Raw genomic sequence first — 17072 nt, forward strand, 5'->3', positions numbered from 1 at the left:
GGGGTCCGAGATGACATAACCGCAAATAAGAGAGTCATTCCGAGGGCACACACCTGAATGTACTCAACCTGGAGAGCCTTTACTCTTTCCTCCCATCCATCTGCCTGCAGTGCTTTAACACTAAGGACTCAGTACCAAGATGAAGGAAGGAAGTCATATAATATTCTGGTACAAAAACAGCTGTGAGAGAGGTGGAGGGGCGCCTGTCTTCATGTTTCCCTCTTCGAGGGAACTGAGGCTCTCAGCATAAACAGGCCCGAGGGGGGCAGGAGGATTGCAGGCACTTGGGCAGGGAGCCATCGGCGGCATGAAGCACTCTGCTTACTCTTCAGGAATGGGAAAGGCGTGGCCCAACTAGGACATCTGTTTCAGAGCTCCATTCAGGGTCCCCCCTCTCCAGAAGCCGGTATGGGGTGGCTTCGGACTTCAACTGCACGACCTGGAGCACCAGGACCACACACCACAATACCAGATTGACCCAAGAAGCATTCTGTGGGAGACAGGAACAGGTGTGAGGAGCGGGGTCACCTCCATCCAGTTCCGCCCACACACCACTCTTAACTGCTTGCTGTGGGGCTGACAAGCCCTTCAGCTCTTCTCAGCCTCCTTGGGGGGCACCCTTAAAACTACACAGGTGCTTCTACGAATCTGCGCATCCCTGGGCCTCCACTCAGTCTTTCATATCCCAAGACCTCACTTCAGCATTGTGTAGGTTGGAGTAAAAATGCAGAGCGGTTCCAGGGGGTGTCCATGGAATTTTCTGGGCTTCAGAGCAGCTGTGAGGTCAAAAAGACAGTTGTGAGAAGGGGGGGCGGGATGTAACCCAGATACTCTTGTGCCTGAGTGCCCTTTGAGATAAGAATAACTGGAATAAAACGGGGAGTACAGGATCCCCTCTGCAGAGGGAAGTCAGCCCACGGGGTCAGGCTTCCCCCACCGCCCGTTACCTAATTGTAGTGTTGTGAGAGACGATGGAGCTGCAGAGGGAACCGGTGCCAAAGCGAAGGACACAGGCCGACACTAAGACCAGGAAGATGGCTACAGCCGAGATGGCCAGGGCAATGCGGAGCCCTATCCGGCCTCTGAGGAGGGAGAGAACGGCCTTGTGGTTGAGTGGGACTCCTCCCCCCTCAGCCCCTGGCCCTCCGGGTGGGGCAGTCACCTCTGGGAGTCCTCGATGCAGCTGCTGTAGACCCAGAAGAGCAGAAGCAGGAGGCAGTAGAGCGCCAGGAGGCCAGAGGCCCCAGCCACAAAGTAGCAGAGGGAGGGGGCTGAGCCTCTGGCTAAGGCCAGGGAGGAGCGGTTCCAGGCCGCCACGCCATACAGGGGACAGCGGCCACTGAAGGAGCCCTGCGGAGAGAAGCCGCCGGGTCCGGATCTGCGGTGAGCGCCTCGGGATGCAGGCTCCGGCAGGCGCCGGGGTACAGGCCACACGAGCAGCTATTTGCACTGTTCCTTACGGGGCCTCTCACTAGCTAGGAGGGGGAGGGGGCCTTACAGGGACTTTGGAATCTGAGTGTGAGGTTCCAGTGAGAACAGGAAAGCTGTTGGGGGGATCCAGTCTCCCCTTAGCCTGCTGGGGCGGTCACACCGGCGGTGGCCAGAGGGTCAGCAAACAGGCGGCGGTTAGAGAAGACCCTGAGCTCGACCCCTCGCCAGCCCGGCCTCCCGGCGTTCCCTAACCTGAAACCAGTGCCTGCTTCATGGGGGTCCCAGGGGCCTGCTCCCTGGCGAGACCTCCTGCCCGGGGGACCGGCTAAAGCGCTGGCTGCTCCGGGGCTCTTGCCCATCGCTGTCACGCACCGCAAGGCACGTGCAGTCACGTGGCCCCCGGTCGCCTCCCCACTCCCTGCGGGGCTCCAGGCGCAGCTCAGCACAGCGCGTCTCCCGTGCGGACGCGGCTGGGCCTCGCCGACAGGTCCCAAAACCGGGGCAAGGGCGCCGGGGCCACCGGGTCGGGCTGTGCCTGGCGCGGAGGACTCGCCCGCAGGCGGTCCCTTGGACGAGAGAAGGACTGAAACACGACCTGGGAGGAGTCGCCGAGCGCGCTCAGGGCCGATACTCCGCGGCGGCGGACCGGCCCGCCGGGCCCCACGGAGAGCCGTGGTCTCGGCCCGGCCCGGCCGCCCCACCCCACGCCGGTCCGCCCGCCGCCGCACCTGGGTCCGGGTCAGCGTCGCGGCCGCCAAGGCCCCGCACAGGAAGGCGGCGGCGAACAGCACGAGCTCGACGCGCTGCAGGCAGGGCAGCGCCATGGCTCCCCGGCCCCCAGGAAGCGGGGCCGCCACACAACCGCCCAAGCCCCGCCTCATCCGGCGCGACCACGAGCGGAGACTCCAGCGGGCGGGCGGGCGGGGTTTATTGCGGGCGGCGCCGCCTAGAGCGGCAGGTACAGCGAGTAGTCGGAGAGCGCCCAGCGGCGGGCCGGGCGGCCGGTGCGGCCGATCATGGGCAGCTTCTGCACGTAGCGGGAGGCGGGGCCGGGCCCGCAGGGCGCGGGGAAGGCGGTCTGGAAGCGGCGCCCGCGACAGCGCCGACCCGCCTGCCGCCCCGCGATGATGAACCGGAAGTGGGGGGTGCCGCGCGGGGCGAAACGGCTCTTCTGGAAGACGTCGCGGGGGCCGGCGCCCGGGCCCTGCTGCCGAGGCGCCCCCCGCGCCCGGTGCACGCGCGGCAGCGGCCTGTTGTCGGAGGCGGCGGGCGCGGAGACCGCCGGGGGCCCGCTGCCGCGGGGGCTCTCGTCGCCCTGCGGGCTGACCACGGCGCTGGCCGTCAGCTGCGGCATCTTCCGCACCGAGTCCGGGGCCGCCGCCGGCTCCTTCTTGTCCCCGGGCGGCCGAGGGGTCGTGGGCGAGGGCTGACCCGTGCCGAAGCGGGTGGCCAAGCTGTCCCCGAAGAAAGCGTAGAGCTCCCGGTAGATGTCCGCCAGGGTCACCGAAGGGGAAGGTTCCGACGGCCCCGCGCTGCCCGGCGGCAACGGGAGGCCAGACCCAAAGCCGGGCTCCGCGCTGCCCCCCGAAGGAGACTCCTGCAGGAGGAGGCTGTCCCAGGGCAGGTCGTCGGGGCGCCGGCACCCCCTGCCGCCAGGCCCGCTCCTGTGGGGCTCCAGCGCCTGGGCCTTCATCTTCAGCAGCCGCTCCACGGCCACCTGGGAGAGAGGACAGGCGGTGCAGGAGCCTGGAGGACCGCGGGTTGCGGAGGAAGCCCGCCGCGCTCACGCGTGGGAGGGCCGGCACTCACCAGAATGGCTCCGTACACTTTGTGCCCGTCCGCTTTCACCTGGGCATTGGAGACCGAGTAGTCGTCCAGCACAGCCTGCAGATTGGTCCAGTAGGTGGACAGGTGTGGGTACAGGACGCGCTCCACCGCCTGCAAGAGAGAGGCATGCAGGGAGGGCCTCTTGGTTGCGTATGGCCTCACATACCCTTTCCCGTGAAAGAACTCCCTTTATCCCTGATACCGGACCGGGCGGGCTCCACCCTCCCAAATTCCCTGCGTGGCATACTCAACCAGCATTTATTTGGAGCCTACTGTATGCACAAGCTTCACTGAGCCCTGGAAATTAAGATTGGGTACAAAGACAATATAAAGCGATCCGCTATCATTGACAGGTGCCCTATCACGGACATAAGGGCCAAGAGGGTGTTAAGTGATGGCCAGTGCTAGCAACAGAGACGTTTAGGTTGCCAACTGCTTCCCTAAACAAAAAGTACTGTCCTCGCCTAGAGTGAACTGGGTCTCAGCTCAAACCACAAAAACAAGTCCAAGTCCTGGACTCTTGATTATAGAATTTTAAATCCTGAAGTCAAATTGGGGAAAGCAATGAAGACTTCACAGAGGAGGTTTGGTGAGTCATCCACAGCCTGAGGATCTGAAAATACTGACAAAACGGATAAGCTCCTAGAAAAATATGACTTGCAGCAGACTCAAGAATTCAGGGGTCCTCAAATTTTTAAACGGGGCCGGTTCACTGTGCCTCAGACCGTTGGAGGGTCGGACTATAGTTTAAAAAAAAAAAAACGATGAACAAATTCCTATGCACACTGCGGGGCCGGGACAAGTCAGCTGCTAATCAGGACAGGCAGCGGCACCTGGCGGGCCGGATAAATGTCCTCGGCGGGCTGCATGTGGCCCGCGGGCCATAGTTTGAGGACGCCTGCATCTATGAAAGCGTCCTAACGGATTTGGCTCAGTGGATAGAGCGTCGGCCTGCGGACTGAAGGGTCCCAGGTTCGATTCCGGTCAAGGGCATGTACCTTGGTTGCGGGCACATCCCCAGTGGGGGTTGTACAGGAGGCAGCTCATCGATGTTTCTCTCTCATCAATGTTTCTAGCTCTCTATCCCTCTCCCTTCCTCTCTGTAAAAAATCAATAAAATAAAAAAAAGATCTATGAAAGCTTAAATAATTTTGTAACGGCAGTAATTAAAAAATCTAACGACAAAACTCCATGCCAAATTTGACAAAGTCTACGACATTCAAGAAAAAGCATCTCAATCTTATTAAACCAGATATAAAAACGGAATACTCCCCACCTCATTCTGTAAAGTCCATGTATACCTGACCCTAAAACCACACAAGGACAGTCCATGAGAGAACACGTCTAATTTCATCATGAATATAAGGAAATCCTTTAAAACGTTAGTAAACTCACCAGTATACAGAAAACGCACTACATTCTAATTCAGTTTTGGATCTTTTCAAAGACTATACCATGACCAAATTGAGCATATCCCAGAAATGTACAAATCGTTCACTAAGAAACTCTCAGTCTCCACTGCCCCCACCCCCCGCCGCCCCACTGGGACTCCTCACACCTCCCTCCCCTAGCTCTGCAACCACATCTGACAAACCCCATGTGGCTGAGACTGAGAAATGTGAGTTGAAATTGAAGACAGAAATGCAAGAGAAAATCCACTGCCTTCAAAAGAAAAGAACTACCGACAAGAAAGGCTGCACCTGCCTCTCCCACCGGCCTGCCTGGCTGGCAGGGAAGAAAAAGAACCTGCATGTTGGCAGAGGAAGAAGCTGGGTGGGACCACAGTGAGGTTTACAGTAAAAGCAAACACGTGCAGGTCCAGGTGTTTCTCTTTCGAACTGTGACCTCTTGGTTTATAGGTCAGTGCTTAACCACTGAGCCACACCAGCTGGGCTGCCATGCAGGACTTTGGAAAGGATAAGACATTTATATACAGAAGATCAGTGAACCAATGTCACCCCAATCTATATATATAAAAGGCTAAGTGACCAACCGGCCGGTACATATGACCCTCACTGGCAATTTAAAAATAAACATTGGCTCCCGCATGCGCAATACATATAAAGCTCTCACTGGCGCCAATCACACGTGTGTTTTGATCTGTCATTGTTGATTGTGAATTTGGTTGACACTTCTATTATAGAGAAAGGGTGAATAGCGATATTAAAATACTAGTGGTCCAGTGCACAAATTCGTGCACATTGAAAATAAATTATAAGAAATATTTTAATATCACTATTTGCCCTTTCTCTATAATAGAAGTGTCAACCAAATTCATGATCAACAATGACAGATGGAAACACATGCGTGTGATTGGCGCCAGCAAGAGCTTTATTATATGTATTGCGCATGCGCAAGTCAACTTAGCCTTTTATATCCTATATAATAAAAGCCTAGGTGGCATCACACCCTGGCACGATGCCCTCACGTCATCACAAGATGGCTGGCAGGGCAGTTGTGGGCGATCAGGCCGGCAGGGGAGGGCAGTTGGGGGCTATCTAGCTGGCGGGGGAGGGCAGTTGGGGGCCATCGGGCCGGCAGGGGAGCTGTTAGGGGGCAATCAGGCTGGCAGGCAGGTGAGTGGTTAGGAGCCAGCAGTCCCGGATTGTGAGAGGGATCCCAGATTGGAGGGTGCAGGCTGGGCTGAGGGACCACCCCCCACCCCAGTGCGTGAATTTCACGCACCGGGCCTCTAGTATAGAGAATAAACTTGCTTAATTAGATTTGCTTTCTGATGTAGCTAAACTTTTTCCAGCCCAGTGAAGCACCCCAACTTCTCTTTCAGGTAATTGTCAGCAACACAGCCGTAAATATCAACACGGAGCAGATTATTGTAGATCACACAGGGAGAACAAAGGGTGAATATTTAACTGCAGCAGTGTTTGACTATATTCTGCGCAGTGAGAAAACCTGAAGTCATTTTCCAGGCCCACCATTTCTTACTTCTTTTCAGTCAGTCAAGTTTCTAAGCTTTCTAAATTTCTGTTTTCCAGCTAATGAAAAGAAAATAGGATTCCACTGAATCTCCTATGTACCTACTCCAGGACTTCTGTCAAGATCAAATGAGATGAGGCATGGGAAAATGCTTCACAGACATTTGGTTAAAGTGTAAAATGTTTGCACCTGGCTATAAAGCAAGTCGTGTTTCTGGGCTGAAGAAACTCCAAGGATAGTCATCGCTAGGGAGAGGAAGCTGGACATTGCTATGTGACGTCATTACCCGGATGGTCACTTAGCATATTAGCTTTTTATATATATAGATTTCTTCCAATTCATTTCCTTTCAATGAGCACAAATTGGTGCACTGGGCCACTAGTAAATTCAATAAAAAAGAAATAAATAGTCCTGTCTGGTTTGGCTCAGTGGTTGAGCGTCAGCCTGCGGACTGAAGGATCCCAGGTTCGATTCCAGTCACGGGCATATGCCCGGGTTGCAGGCTCAATCCCCAGTGTGGGGTGTGCAGTCAATCGATGATTCTCTCTAATCACTGATGTTTCTATCTCTCCCTCTCCCTTCCTCTCTGAAATCAATAAAAAACATATTTTTTTAAAAATAAAGAAAATAAATAAGCCCTGGTCTGTGTTGCTTAGTTGGTTGGGGTGTCCGTCCTGTACATGGAAAGGCCACGGGTTTGATTCTCAGTCAGGGCACATGCCAATTTGTGGGTTGATCCCCAGTAGTTCTCTCTCATCGATGTCTCCCTCCCTCCATCCCTCCCTCTCCCTTCCTCTCTAAAAAAAATAATAAATAAATAAAAATATATTTTTCAAAAAACTTACCCAAAAATATAAGTAGAAGAAAAATAGAAGTATCTAATACATTTGGACATAAGCATAAAATAAATAAAAGGCTATCACTGAGCCTGGCCTAAGGCAAGAACTCAGTGCACAGCAGCAGCAAGCATACACCATTTTTATGATCAAAGACACACGAATACCATTTTCCTAATTACAAATGGCAACTCCTAAGGCCCTGAGAGAGGCCAGGTCCTCACCTTCCAGCCAAGGGCGTGCAGCCCCACCACAGCCCCGTAGTGAGAGCAGAGAGGCCGCACAGGGTCTGCCAAGACCTTCTGCAGGGACAGCAGGATCTGCTGATAGAGGCCACTGACAAGGTCCCCGTGAGTCCTGTGGGAGCAGCAGGCAGTCAGAGGGGCCGAGGCAGCGCCTGCCCAATACGATTCAAGTCACAGCACGCGGAGAAAATGGCCCCGGCATGGCACTGGGGCGTGAACGAGGGCCCAGGGTGACCGAACCCTCGGTATGTTTGTCACCCACCTGTAGCATCCCAGTGCACCACGAAACACCGAGCAGGGAGCCCCAAGGGAAGAGGCTCCCCACCTCTCAACACACGGCCTCCAAGGCAGAATGTAACCCCATCTCCTCCCCACCCCTCAGCTCTGCGGGGTCCCACCCTTTCTTCAGCTCTAGGCCCAGTGCTACCAGAAGATGTGGCTGAGGAGGAGGGCAGCACCATCCCGCAGGGTCCAGTGGTCGTTCAGGGGGTTGATGGAGGCAGCCAGGGGCTCCAGGACGCAGTAGAGGACGCTGCCGACCAGAGAGCGGACGTAGGGCCCCAGGCAGAGGTGTGGGTTCCGCGCCAGGCTGCGTGCCACCTGCAAGAGCCGGTGCAGCTGCTCCAAGTCGTGGCTGACGGATTTCACCTGTCGGTGGAAGAGGACCGCTTAGGGGCACGCGAGGGTGCACAGCAGCCTGCACGCTGACGGCCCCTTCCACGCGCCCGACATGCTGCTGGGTCACCTCCTCCCACCAAGCGTTCGCCCCTGTCCCGCCTGGTCACTCACCCCGCTGACCACATAAACGAAGTACGGCAGCAGCGCTGCGATCTTGGAGTTGGTCTGCAGGTCCTGGAGAGCAATCTGAAAAGGAAGGGCAGCCTCACTGGATCCACCAGCCCCAGGCAGAACCAACTTCTTTTCTTTTAATATATTTTATTGATATTCCACAGAGAGGAAGGGAGAGGGATAGAGAGCTAGAAACATCGATGAGAGAGAAACATTGATCAGCTGCTTCCTGCACACTCCATACTGGGGATGTGCCCACAACCAAGGTACATGCCCTTGACCGGAATCGAACCCGGGACCCTTCAGTCCACAGGCCGACGCTCTAACCACTGAGCCAAACTGGTTTCGGCTGTATTGATTTCAAAGAGGAAGGGAGAGGGAAAGAGAGATACAAACATCCATGATGAGAGAGAATCACTGTTTGGCTGCCTCCTGCACACCCCATCCTGGGGAGCGAGCCTGCAACCAGGGCAGGTGCCCTTGACCAGAATAAAACCTGGGACCTTTCCGTCCACAGGCCGACACTCTATCCACTGAGCCAAATCAGCTAGGGCAGAAGCCAACTTTTTTTAACGGACAGTTTAGCACTTAGGTATTAAAGTTTTAAATGTTTTCATTCAGCAATTTAACTTCTATAAATTTAACCCACTGTAAAAGAAACCCTCTCGCACACATACCCACACACAGCACTGTCTGTAATGATAAAAAATTGGCCCAGCTGGCATGGCTCAGTGGTTGAATGTCCATCCATGAACCAAGAGGTCACGGTTCGATTCCCAGTCGGGGCACATGCCCGGGATGCAGGCTCAATCCCCAGTGTGGGGTGTACAGGAGGCAGCCAATCAAGGATTCTTTCTCATCATTGATGTCTCTATCTCTCTCTTCCTCTCCCTTCCTCTCTGAAATCAATACAAATATACTGAAAAAATAAAAATTTTAAAAATTTAATGCAACCTAATGCCTAACTTTATTTTTTCATTTCACTTTTTGTTTTTTGGGTTTTTTAAATACATTTCTTTATTCATTTCAGAGAGGAAGGGAGAAGGAGTGATAGAGACATCAATGATGAGAGAATCATTGATCAGATGCCTCCTGCACACCCTCAAATGGGGATTGAGCCCGCAACCCAGGCATGTGACCTTGGCCGGAATCGAACCTGGGACCCTTCAGTCTACAGGCCGATGCTCTATCCATTGAGCCAAGCCGGCCAGGGCTCATTTCACTTTTTGTTGTTGTTGTTAATTCTCACCCGAGGATATTTTTCCATTGATTTTCAGGGAGAGTGGAAGAGAGAGGGAAAGACAGAGAGAAACATTGATGTGAGAGAAACATCGACTGGTTGCTTCCCGCACTGCGCCCTGACCAGGGCCCGGGCCAGGGAGGGCCTGCAACCAGGGTACATCCCCTTGACCGGAATCAAACCTGGAACCCTTCGGTCCGCAGGCCAATGCTCTATCCACTGAGCCAAACTGGCTAGAGCTTCATTTCACTTTTTTAAGTTAAATTTACTGGGGTGACACTGACTAAGGAAATTATATAGGTTTTAAGTTTACATCATCTATGATACACTGCATTGTGTGCCCACCACCCAAAGTCAAATCTTCTTCCAACATATTCTTAACGGAGAAAAGCAGTTGTTCTAAAACCAGATGTTCTGATAGAGCCCGCTGGGTTATACTAATCACTATTTATACACAGAAAAAAGGTGGCGGTTCAACGGGAGACTTTCACTTCCTACTTTGTATGTCTGTGTGTTACAGTACTTCTACAATAAACATCTGCTGGCATTACTTTTATAAGCAGAAAAAACACACTAAAGTAAATGAAGAAAGTCTTCTTAGCCCAGCACCTCCACCACCTGTGCCCTCCAAACTGCTCTGGATGAATCCCAAAGCTTCGGCTCTGGGAGCGCAGACGTCAGGCCCGTGGGCAGGGAGTCAGCTCCCAGGCCCGCAGCCGGCCCTGCCCTGTGCCCGGGGAACGGGAGCCAAGCTTGTGAGGCCGGAATGGAAGGGAGCAGCATTCTGCATTTTCAAGGGAAAAACAGCAGCAGCCAGAGACGTGAAGATGTGGAGGATGGAACACCCTAAAGCAGAGGCCACGTGGTTGGGCAGCCACCGAACCAGCCCTCCGACTCTGGACAGGACTCACGGGCACTGCCCAGCAGGCCTGCGGAGCCCCCGAGCCCACCGCAGCAGCAGGGGCTGTCTGAGGCCTGGGGGGTCGCGGACCAGGCCTGGCTCCCTCTACTTCCTCCGCTCCCACTGCTCACTCCCACCCCCACCCCACCCCGAGCTCAAGTCCAGGCAAATGAAAGCTGCAGTGTGGATGCCCGCCTTGCCCCACGTCCTGCAACAGACTCTCCAAGAGAGGGCTCTGGGACGGAGGTGTGGGGCGGCCCCACAGGGCCCTGCTGAGCAGCCCACCCCTGAGGATCAGGGTTCCTCCTGGCGCAGGAGGGGAGTCGGCCCTGGAGGAGGCACCCCCCCCCCCCCCCGGAACAGCTCCCACCCACGGCAGCCCGCCCGTGTGCAGAGGACAGGAAGTGGGCGTCGAAAAGAATCTCACGCGAATTCGAAAGCTGGACTTAGTGTCCCAAATGGGGGCCACTCGCTACCTTCATCAGCTGTGGGTCGTCCCCCAGGACAGCGCGAGTCACTTGCTGGTAGTACTTGAGCAGGTCATCGGTCAGTGAGGACACAGCGCTGGGCACTGCGAGACGACGGGCAGGAGGTGGTCAGGGTGGAGAGCCCAGCCCTCTTGGCCTCCCTTGCCTGCTCCCCCACCCCCATCCGCACCCCCACCCCCAGGAGTCTGCTCAGACAGAACCCCCCCGAGCACAGAGCCGCCAGCCCCACTGAGCAGCCTGACCCTGCAAGCTCTCCGCCCCCCTGTGCTCTGGACGCTGCCTCCCGCCCCCCCTCTGCCAGGCAGGAGCTCAGTCCTTAAGCCCAGCTCTGCTCAGGGACCCTGGGAGTGAGGCACGGACCCTCAGGGACCCAGCGTGCTGCCCAGACTTCTGTGCTGGCACCGCAGCACCCTGAGTGGGTACAGGTCTGAGCCCCCATCTCCAGCTCGGAGCCCGCTGGCAGAGACCAGCGCCCACTCAGAACAAGGTGTCGATAAATACTTGTCAGATGAAGTCTCAGGGGTGCAGAGGCACCACCCGCAGCTCCTCCCGGAGGAGGGTTCAACCCGGGGGCCCGCTCCCCACAGCGCGCCTTACCCGACCCTTGAGGCGCCAGGTTCCCTTTGCCGTCCAGGTAGGAGACGTGAACTGGAACCAGAGCAGAGAGCGGGCTCAGCCTGGGCGTCGCCCTCGTCGCACCGCACCCCCCCCCCCCAGCTGTGCTCCACCCACCAGGCCGCCAGCACCACTCCTGACGGCCTCGCTCTCGTCCCCACTCCACGGAGGACCCGCATTCACCTCTCACGGCCGTCTCGGCACAGCCTTTGGGGATGTTGGTGGCCAGGGCCAGCTCCACCAGGTTCACCTCCCGGTCCTCAGGGAAGTAGAGCTCACCCTCCCTGACGGGGCGCAGGGGCAGCGCCTCCTGGGCTCCGTACCCACACACGGCCTGACAAAGAGCAGAGAGCAGGCTGACTCCGGGGGGTGTGGGGGGGGCTCTCCCGCCAGGCCGCAGCCTCACCCGTGCAAAGTCCAGAAATCCTGAGAAAAGGCGGGGGGGGGAGCCCGCGGGGGCGGGTGCCTGGGGCTTTAAGCCCATCACTGGAAGCTTAGCCGAAGGACCCAGTGCTCACTGGGTCAAGATGTAGGACATGGTTCTTCCTCCCACATCCACAGGGGCTCGGAGCCCCACCCCCGCCACTGGTCCTCCTCCTCACACTCACCCAACTGTGAAAACACGACTGTCTTCTACACAAGACCTCCACCCCCGACTCCCTGGCCCAGAACAACTATCAGGAGAGCGCACCCACCACCCACGCTGCCCCAGGCTCCTCCCGCGCCCAGAATGCCTCTCCTCCTCCCAGCCGGTCTACTCCAGCCTCCTCTGCAGGCCCAGCTCAAGGCCCCTCTTCCCAGAAGCCTCCCCTCCCTAACCCCTGGCCCCGTGCCCACTCTCCTTCTCTGAACTCAGAGGCCTAGGGGCATGCGCCCAGCCCGTCCAGCAGTGGTGAGCTTTCCTTCCTCGTGTGCATTCGGGCTTCACGTCTCACCGCGCTCCCAGCCCGGAGCTTGGCGCGGAGGTGGGCTCACGCCAGCCCAGCCCGCTGCGGCCTGCCACTCACCTGCACGCTGCTCCACCTGAGGGCCCTGTTGAAGTCTTCCACCGTCAGCTTCCTCCGTTTGGTGTGTTTCATGAATTGAGAGCTATTCTGGGAGGGGAGGGGCAGAGTCAGGGGACAGGGAGCAGGGGACAGGGAGCAGGGGGCGGGGCCTGCAGTGCACAGAGGCAGCGTGCGGGGGGGGGGGGGGAGGGGGGGGGGAGGGGGAGGCAAAAAGGATGCCAGGCCAGCAATCCAAAAGCCTGGATTCCAGCTCTGCTCTTACGCAGACAACACCCAAAGGCACAGGCCCCCTGGGCCCTGGTTTCTCACGTGCAGGAGGTCAGCAGGCACCTGCCTGGGCTGCCCAGCGGGGCGGCGGCGAGCAGCACGAGAAGATGCCCAGCAACGGCTCCGTCTGCCCGGGGGGTTAGAAGGGGATCCCTGGGAAGGGCAGGACTCCCTCAAAGCCCAGGGCAGGTGCCCAATACGTTTGGTGAATAAACCCCTGTGTGTGTGTGGGGGGGGGGGGGGGGGCGGAGGAGTAGCCAAGGAGAGTGGGGTGGGGAGTGGGGGTGCGGACCTGGGTAGCCTCTCTGAGACGGTAGCACACGTCCTCTGCGAGCAGGGCCGCCACCTCGTCGCTCAGCTCCAGGCCCGTGCTCTCGGCCATGAGTCGCACTGACTCCCGAGGGATCTCCACAAACCGCCGCTCTTCTCGCTCTGACATGGCCCCGGCGGAGCTGGGGGAGGGGAGGGGAGGTTTGAAAAGCCACCCGTCCCCCTGAGCACCCTGAGCACCCGGGAGCCTGCCTCCAGGCCTCTCCCCTGGGTCTTGCAGCTCCGGCTCCCGATTCCCCACCGGAGCAGCCACAGAGGCTCTGAGCCACTCCCCACAGCGCGTCCAGGAAAGGAACTCTGAGTCTCAGACTGGAGCTGGGCCCGAGGGCAGACCGCAGTGCCGCCTGAGAACGTGCCTGGCCTTGGGATGCAGGGAACTGGCTCCCAGCCCAGCCCGACCACTTCCTGTCTGAATTTGATGGAGACCTTCATCAGTCTGAGCAACTGGTGTTCTAAACTGTAAATCAAGGTAATAATCCCCACCCCACCCCCAACTCACAGGGTTGCTATGAGAATAAAATGAGATGATGTGTAAGAAAGCCAGGAGCCGAAACCGGTTTGGCTCAGTGGATAGAGCGTCGGCTTGTGGACTGAAGGGTCCCGGGTTCGATTCCGGTCAAGGGCATGTACCTTGGCTGCGGGCACATCCCCAGTGGGGGGTGTGCAGGAGGCAGCTGATCGATGTTTCTCTCTCATCGATGTTTCTAGCTTTCTATCCCTCTCCCTTCCTCTCTGCAAAAATATCAATAAAATATATTTAATAAATAAATAAATAAATAAATAAATAAATAAAATTAAAAAAAGAAAGCCAGGAACCATGCCCTAGTCCAGTGGAGAGAGCGTCAGCCTGCGGACTTCAGGGTCCTGGGTTCGATTCCAGTCAAGGGCACATGCCTGAGTTTGGGGCTAGATCCCCAGTGGGGGGCGTGCAGGAGGCAGCCGATCCACGATCTCTCTCATCATTATGTTTCTCTCTCTCCCTCTCCCTTCCTCTCTGAAATCCATAAAAATATATTTTTTTAAAAAGCAAGCAAGCCAGGGACCAGGGCACTACCCAAATGGAAGGCATTACCATGGCTCATTGTAAACAAAACCTTCGTGCCTCTTCCTTCTGATTCTTGCTACAACCACTATCTACCAAACCTTGATGAAAACACTACTTTAGCCAAAACCGGTTTGGCTCAGTGGATAGAGCGTCCGCCTGCGGACTGAAAGGTCCCAGGTTCGATTCCGGTCAAGGGCATGTACCTTGGTTGCGGGCACATCCCCAGTAGGAGGTGTGCAAGAGGCAGCTGATCGATGTTTCTCTCTCATCGATGTTTCTGACTATCTGTCCCTCTTCCTTCCTCTCTGTAAAAAATCAATAAAATATATTTTTTTAAAAAAAGAAAACACTACTTTATGGAACACTCCCTTGCTCAAAACTCTCCAGTTCTTCCCTGCTGCTTACAAAACTCAGCCCACACTCCCCAGCGTGACATTCTGTTTGGTCCCAAATCCCCCCAGCTGTTCAAGCGGGTCCCCCCTCCCAGGAAGTCGGGCCTGGCGTCTTGCAGCCTCCCTGTGCCCACCACCAGTGCCCAGGCTTGTCTGTCGCCCTCTCTACTCCAAAGCCCCCGCACCCTCCTCTTTGCGGAGGCACATCCAGTCTCTCCATGGAGGTCTTCCTGCCCCAGATGCCATCTGGGGCTGTCAGGCGTTTAAAAAATTTATTTATTTTTTTTTGTCCATGTGTCTCGTCTTCCCCAGTTTGGCTGTGAGGCCTGAAAGTAGGAACCTGCCCTTCCATTCACAGGATACGGCAGAATGTGAACCCCACAAAAAACCGCAGCTGTGACCCACACCAACACCACACAACACAGTGAGAAGACAGGTCCCCATGGGCCACAGTGCGGCCCCAGCCCCTCGGGAGGCAGGGCTGAGTCCCATGGCAACCCACCCAGGCACTGCCCCACTGCTCCTCTCTGGCAGGGCTCACTGGGTGACCTCCAGGTCCCTAAATCCAATGGGCACCCTACCGGCCTCCCCACAGCATTTCTCCCAATGGGTCCCCACTGCCTTTGGAATAAATACACCTGTTATTTACAGCTCCACGGCCCAGCATGTGCACCCACTTCTGCTACACCTCCTCCCACCCTCTTTGTGTTCTGCATTCCTGCTCTCGGCTGCTTTTCATTTCCTCAAAAACACCTGATGTGAGGACGACCATATATTCTGTTTCCTCTACTTAACACGCTCTCCTCCGCCTTCTCCACCCCCAATCCCTTCGCCTAGTGAATGCCTCGTACTTCGGATCTCAATTCAAATGTCACTGGCTCAGGGAAGTCTTCTCAGACCGTCCCAGTACTTTGCCTTCAAAGCAGTGACTGCAATTTGTAAGGACACGTTTGCGTCCTTTTAGATTAGCACCTGCCTCCCCGTTGGACTGTAAGCTCCGTGCCAGCGAGGGTCATGCCTGTTTGCTCACCTTTGCATCCCCAGCGTCCAGCAGTGTCAGCACATAACACGCCCTCAATAAGCACTTGCTGAAAAAGATGAAGGAAGGCTGTTTTTCTAAGCACATGCTATGCCTGAGGCCCTGAGCTAAGTGCTTCCAGGCTTATACCTCCACCGCATGGGTTATGTAAGTACTGTGTCTATTTCACAGCCCAGAAGTCACCGCTCAGAGGGGTAAAATGTCACATGACTTGTCCAAGCTCTTCCAGCGAGCACCCAGTAGGTAGCGGGGACTCAAAGCCTTGTTCCTCATCCTCGGGGCTAGGAACAAGGGTTGTTTCCAGCGCTCAGACCTGGCGTTGGAGCCCCGCCAATAGAGGATGGTTAGGTTTCTGTTTCCCCATCTGTAAAATGGGAGCGTGAAGGCCAGCCCCGTGAAGGCGCGGAGGGAGTGTCCCTATCATGTGCCCCCATTCAGACCCACAAAGTCCGGTCTTGGACCAAGATCGCCCGCTCCTCAGCCTCCCCTCGGCATCCGCCAGCCACTAGCCAGACAGGTAGGGAGGCGTGGGAACTGACCGCTACCGGCCTCCGTGCTGCGCATCTTCCCACCCGGCTGCACGCATCCCAGATCCAGAGGTGGTGGGGTGCGGTGCAGGAGGTCAAGGGTTACCGAACTCGGGTCACGTGGTCGGCGAAGGGGGCGAGCCCCCCCGGCGGAGGGGGCTCTAGGCGGGTCTTAGTGCGCAACCCGCAGCAGGGCGGGGAGAGCTTGGGTCTGCGAGGGCTTGCTCACCTGAGGGCTCCGGCAGACGAAGGTGGCTCCCGAGACCGCGGTGGCGGCGGCGGCGGCGGAGGCCCTGCTCACCCCGCCCACACTAATTCCCTCTCTCAGCGCTCAGGCCCCGCACTCCGCGAGCACAGCCAATCCGAGAGCACCTGGCGAAGTTCCCGCCCTCCAGGAGGCTTCCAGCCACGCGATTGGTCACTGGGAAGGGGCTGTGAAAGCCCCAGGCGCCGGGGCCACGTGACGTTAAAGAATCGCGCTTCTTAAAGCAACAGCTCCTGGGAGGTTGCGGAGTCGGTGTGTGTTTGGTGTAGTTTTTAATAGCCATGCTTTCAAGGAATGCGTCCCCAGGCCCTTGGTCTTGTCTGCAGCTGAGTTTCCGGGCACTTGCATTTATGCGACTGCAGCAAGCTTTAGACTGGCTTCGTTTTCCTGCCCTCTTAGTGCAGCTCAGCTTCCCTCTCCAACGTCACCTGCCACTTACCCTTCCCAAAAGAATGGATAAGGCTCCCGGGTAGGTGCTCTGCGGCCAGAAAGGTCTTCTGACTGGGCCAAACCCACGTGCAAGTTGCAAACCCCCGTCCTCTGCTCATCTGGGCACCCTACCTCGTATCTTTCCCCGTTCCCGCCCTATAAGCCAAATACAAACCCTCACTTACCTCGCAGACTTCCTTGACCGGTTACACGCACACATTTCCTCAAAGTTGGGCAATTCTCAATTGAGAAGCAAGTGGGCTTATTGACTAAAAGATGGTATTTGGAGTCAGACCAACCTGGGTTCAAATTCGAACACTGCTTTTGGGCGAATTACCTAACCACATTTCCCCCATCTACAAAATGGGTAACAATACCCACCTCAGAGTTACTGTAGATTGAGAGGTTTGTGAGAGCACTTTGCAGAGCTGGTGGTTGAACTTTCTTTCACTCACACATCATGAG

The 17072-nt window shown here is 56.5% G+C and overlaps 2 protein-coding genes across 4 annotated transcripts; both read right to left on the reverse strand.

The window, feature by feature from the left end:
- Positions 1-142: 142 nt before the first annotated feature.
- On the reverse strand, positions 143-2312 carry TMEM179B (transmembrane protein 179B; the record flags this gene model as incomplete). Its single annotated transcript, XM_080643155.1, has 5 exons — positions 143-490; positions 698-776; positions 948-1082; positions 1163-1350; positions 2160-2312. 5 exons carry the CDS (start codon positions 2310-2312, stop codon positions 329-331), a joined length of 717 nt encoding a protein of 238 aa, XP_080499281.1. The 3' UTR covers positions 143-328.
- Positions 143-16247, reverse strand: TAF6L (TATA-box binding protein associated factor 6 like). Of its 3 annotated transcripts, none has more exons than XM_080643152.1 (16): positions 16143-16247; positions 15378-15435; positions 12873-13032; positions 12314-12400; positions 11490-11640; positions 11289-11339; positions 10680-10774; positions 8063-8137; positions 7701-7921; positions 7253-7385; positions 3241-3369; positions 2160-3148; positions 1163-1350; positions 948-1082; positions 698-776; positions 143-490 (listed from the first exon to the last, which is right to left on the reverse strand). In XM_080643152.1, exons 2-12 carry the CDS (start codon positions 15383-15385, stop codon positions 2378-2380), a joined length of 1881 nt encoding a protein of 626 aa, XP_080499278.1. In that variant the 5' UTR covers positions 15386-15435; positions 16143-16247; the 3' UTR covers positions 143-490; positions 698-776; positions 948-1082; positions 1163-1350; positions 2160-2377. The 3 variants fall into 3 exon arrangements, with proteins under 3 accessions (XP_080499278.1, XP_080499279.1, XP_080499280.1); XM_080643153.1 differs by lacking the exon at positions 16143-16247 and adding an exon at positions 15926-15944; XM_080643154.1 differs by lacking the exons at positions 15378-15435; positions 16143-16247 and having other exon boundaries at positions 12314-12395; positions 12873-13010.
- Positions 16248-17072: the final 825 nt, after the last annotated feature.

The sequence above is a fragment of the Plecotus auritus genome (genome assembly GCF_963455305.1).
Source record: "Plecotus auritus genome assembly, chromosome: 9".
NCBI classification, from domain to species: Eukaryota; Metazoa; Chordata; class Mammalia; order Chiroptera; family Vespertilionidae; genus Plecotus; species Plecotus auritus.

What these genes read in the sequence shown, in the direction of transcription:
- TAF6L (XM_080643152.1), bottom strand. An exon ending in CCTGGCGCCTCAAGGGTCGG is followed by an intron (nt 10,775 to 11,288) that starts GTAAGGCGCGCT and finishes GTCGTCTCGCAG; the next exon opens with TGCCCAGCGCTGTGTCCTCA. An exon ending in ACGACCCACAGCTGATGAAG is followed by an intron (nt 8,138 to 10,679) that starts GTAGCGAGTGGC and finishes CTTCCTTTTCAG; the next exon opens with ATTGCTCTCCAGGACCTGCA.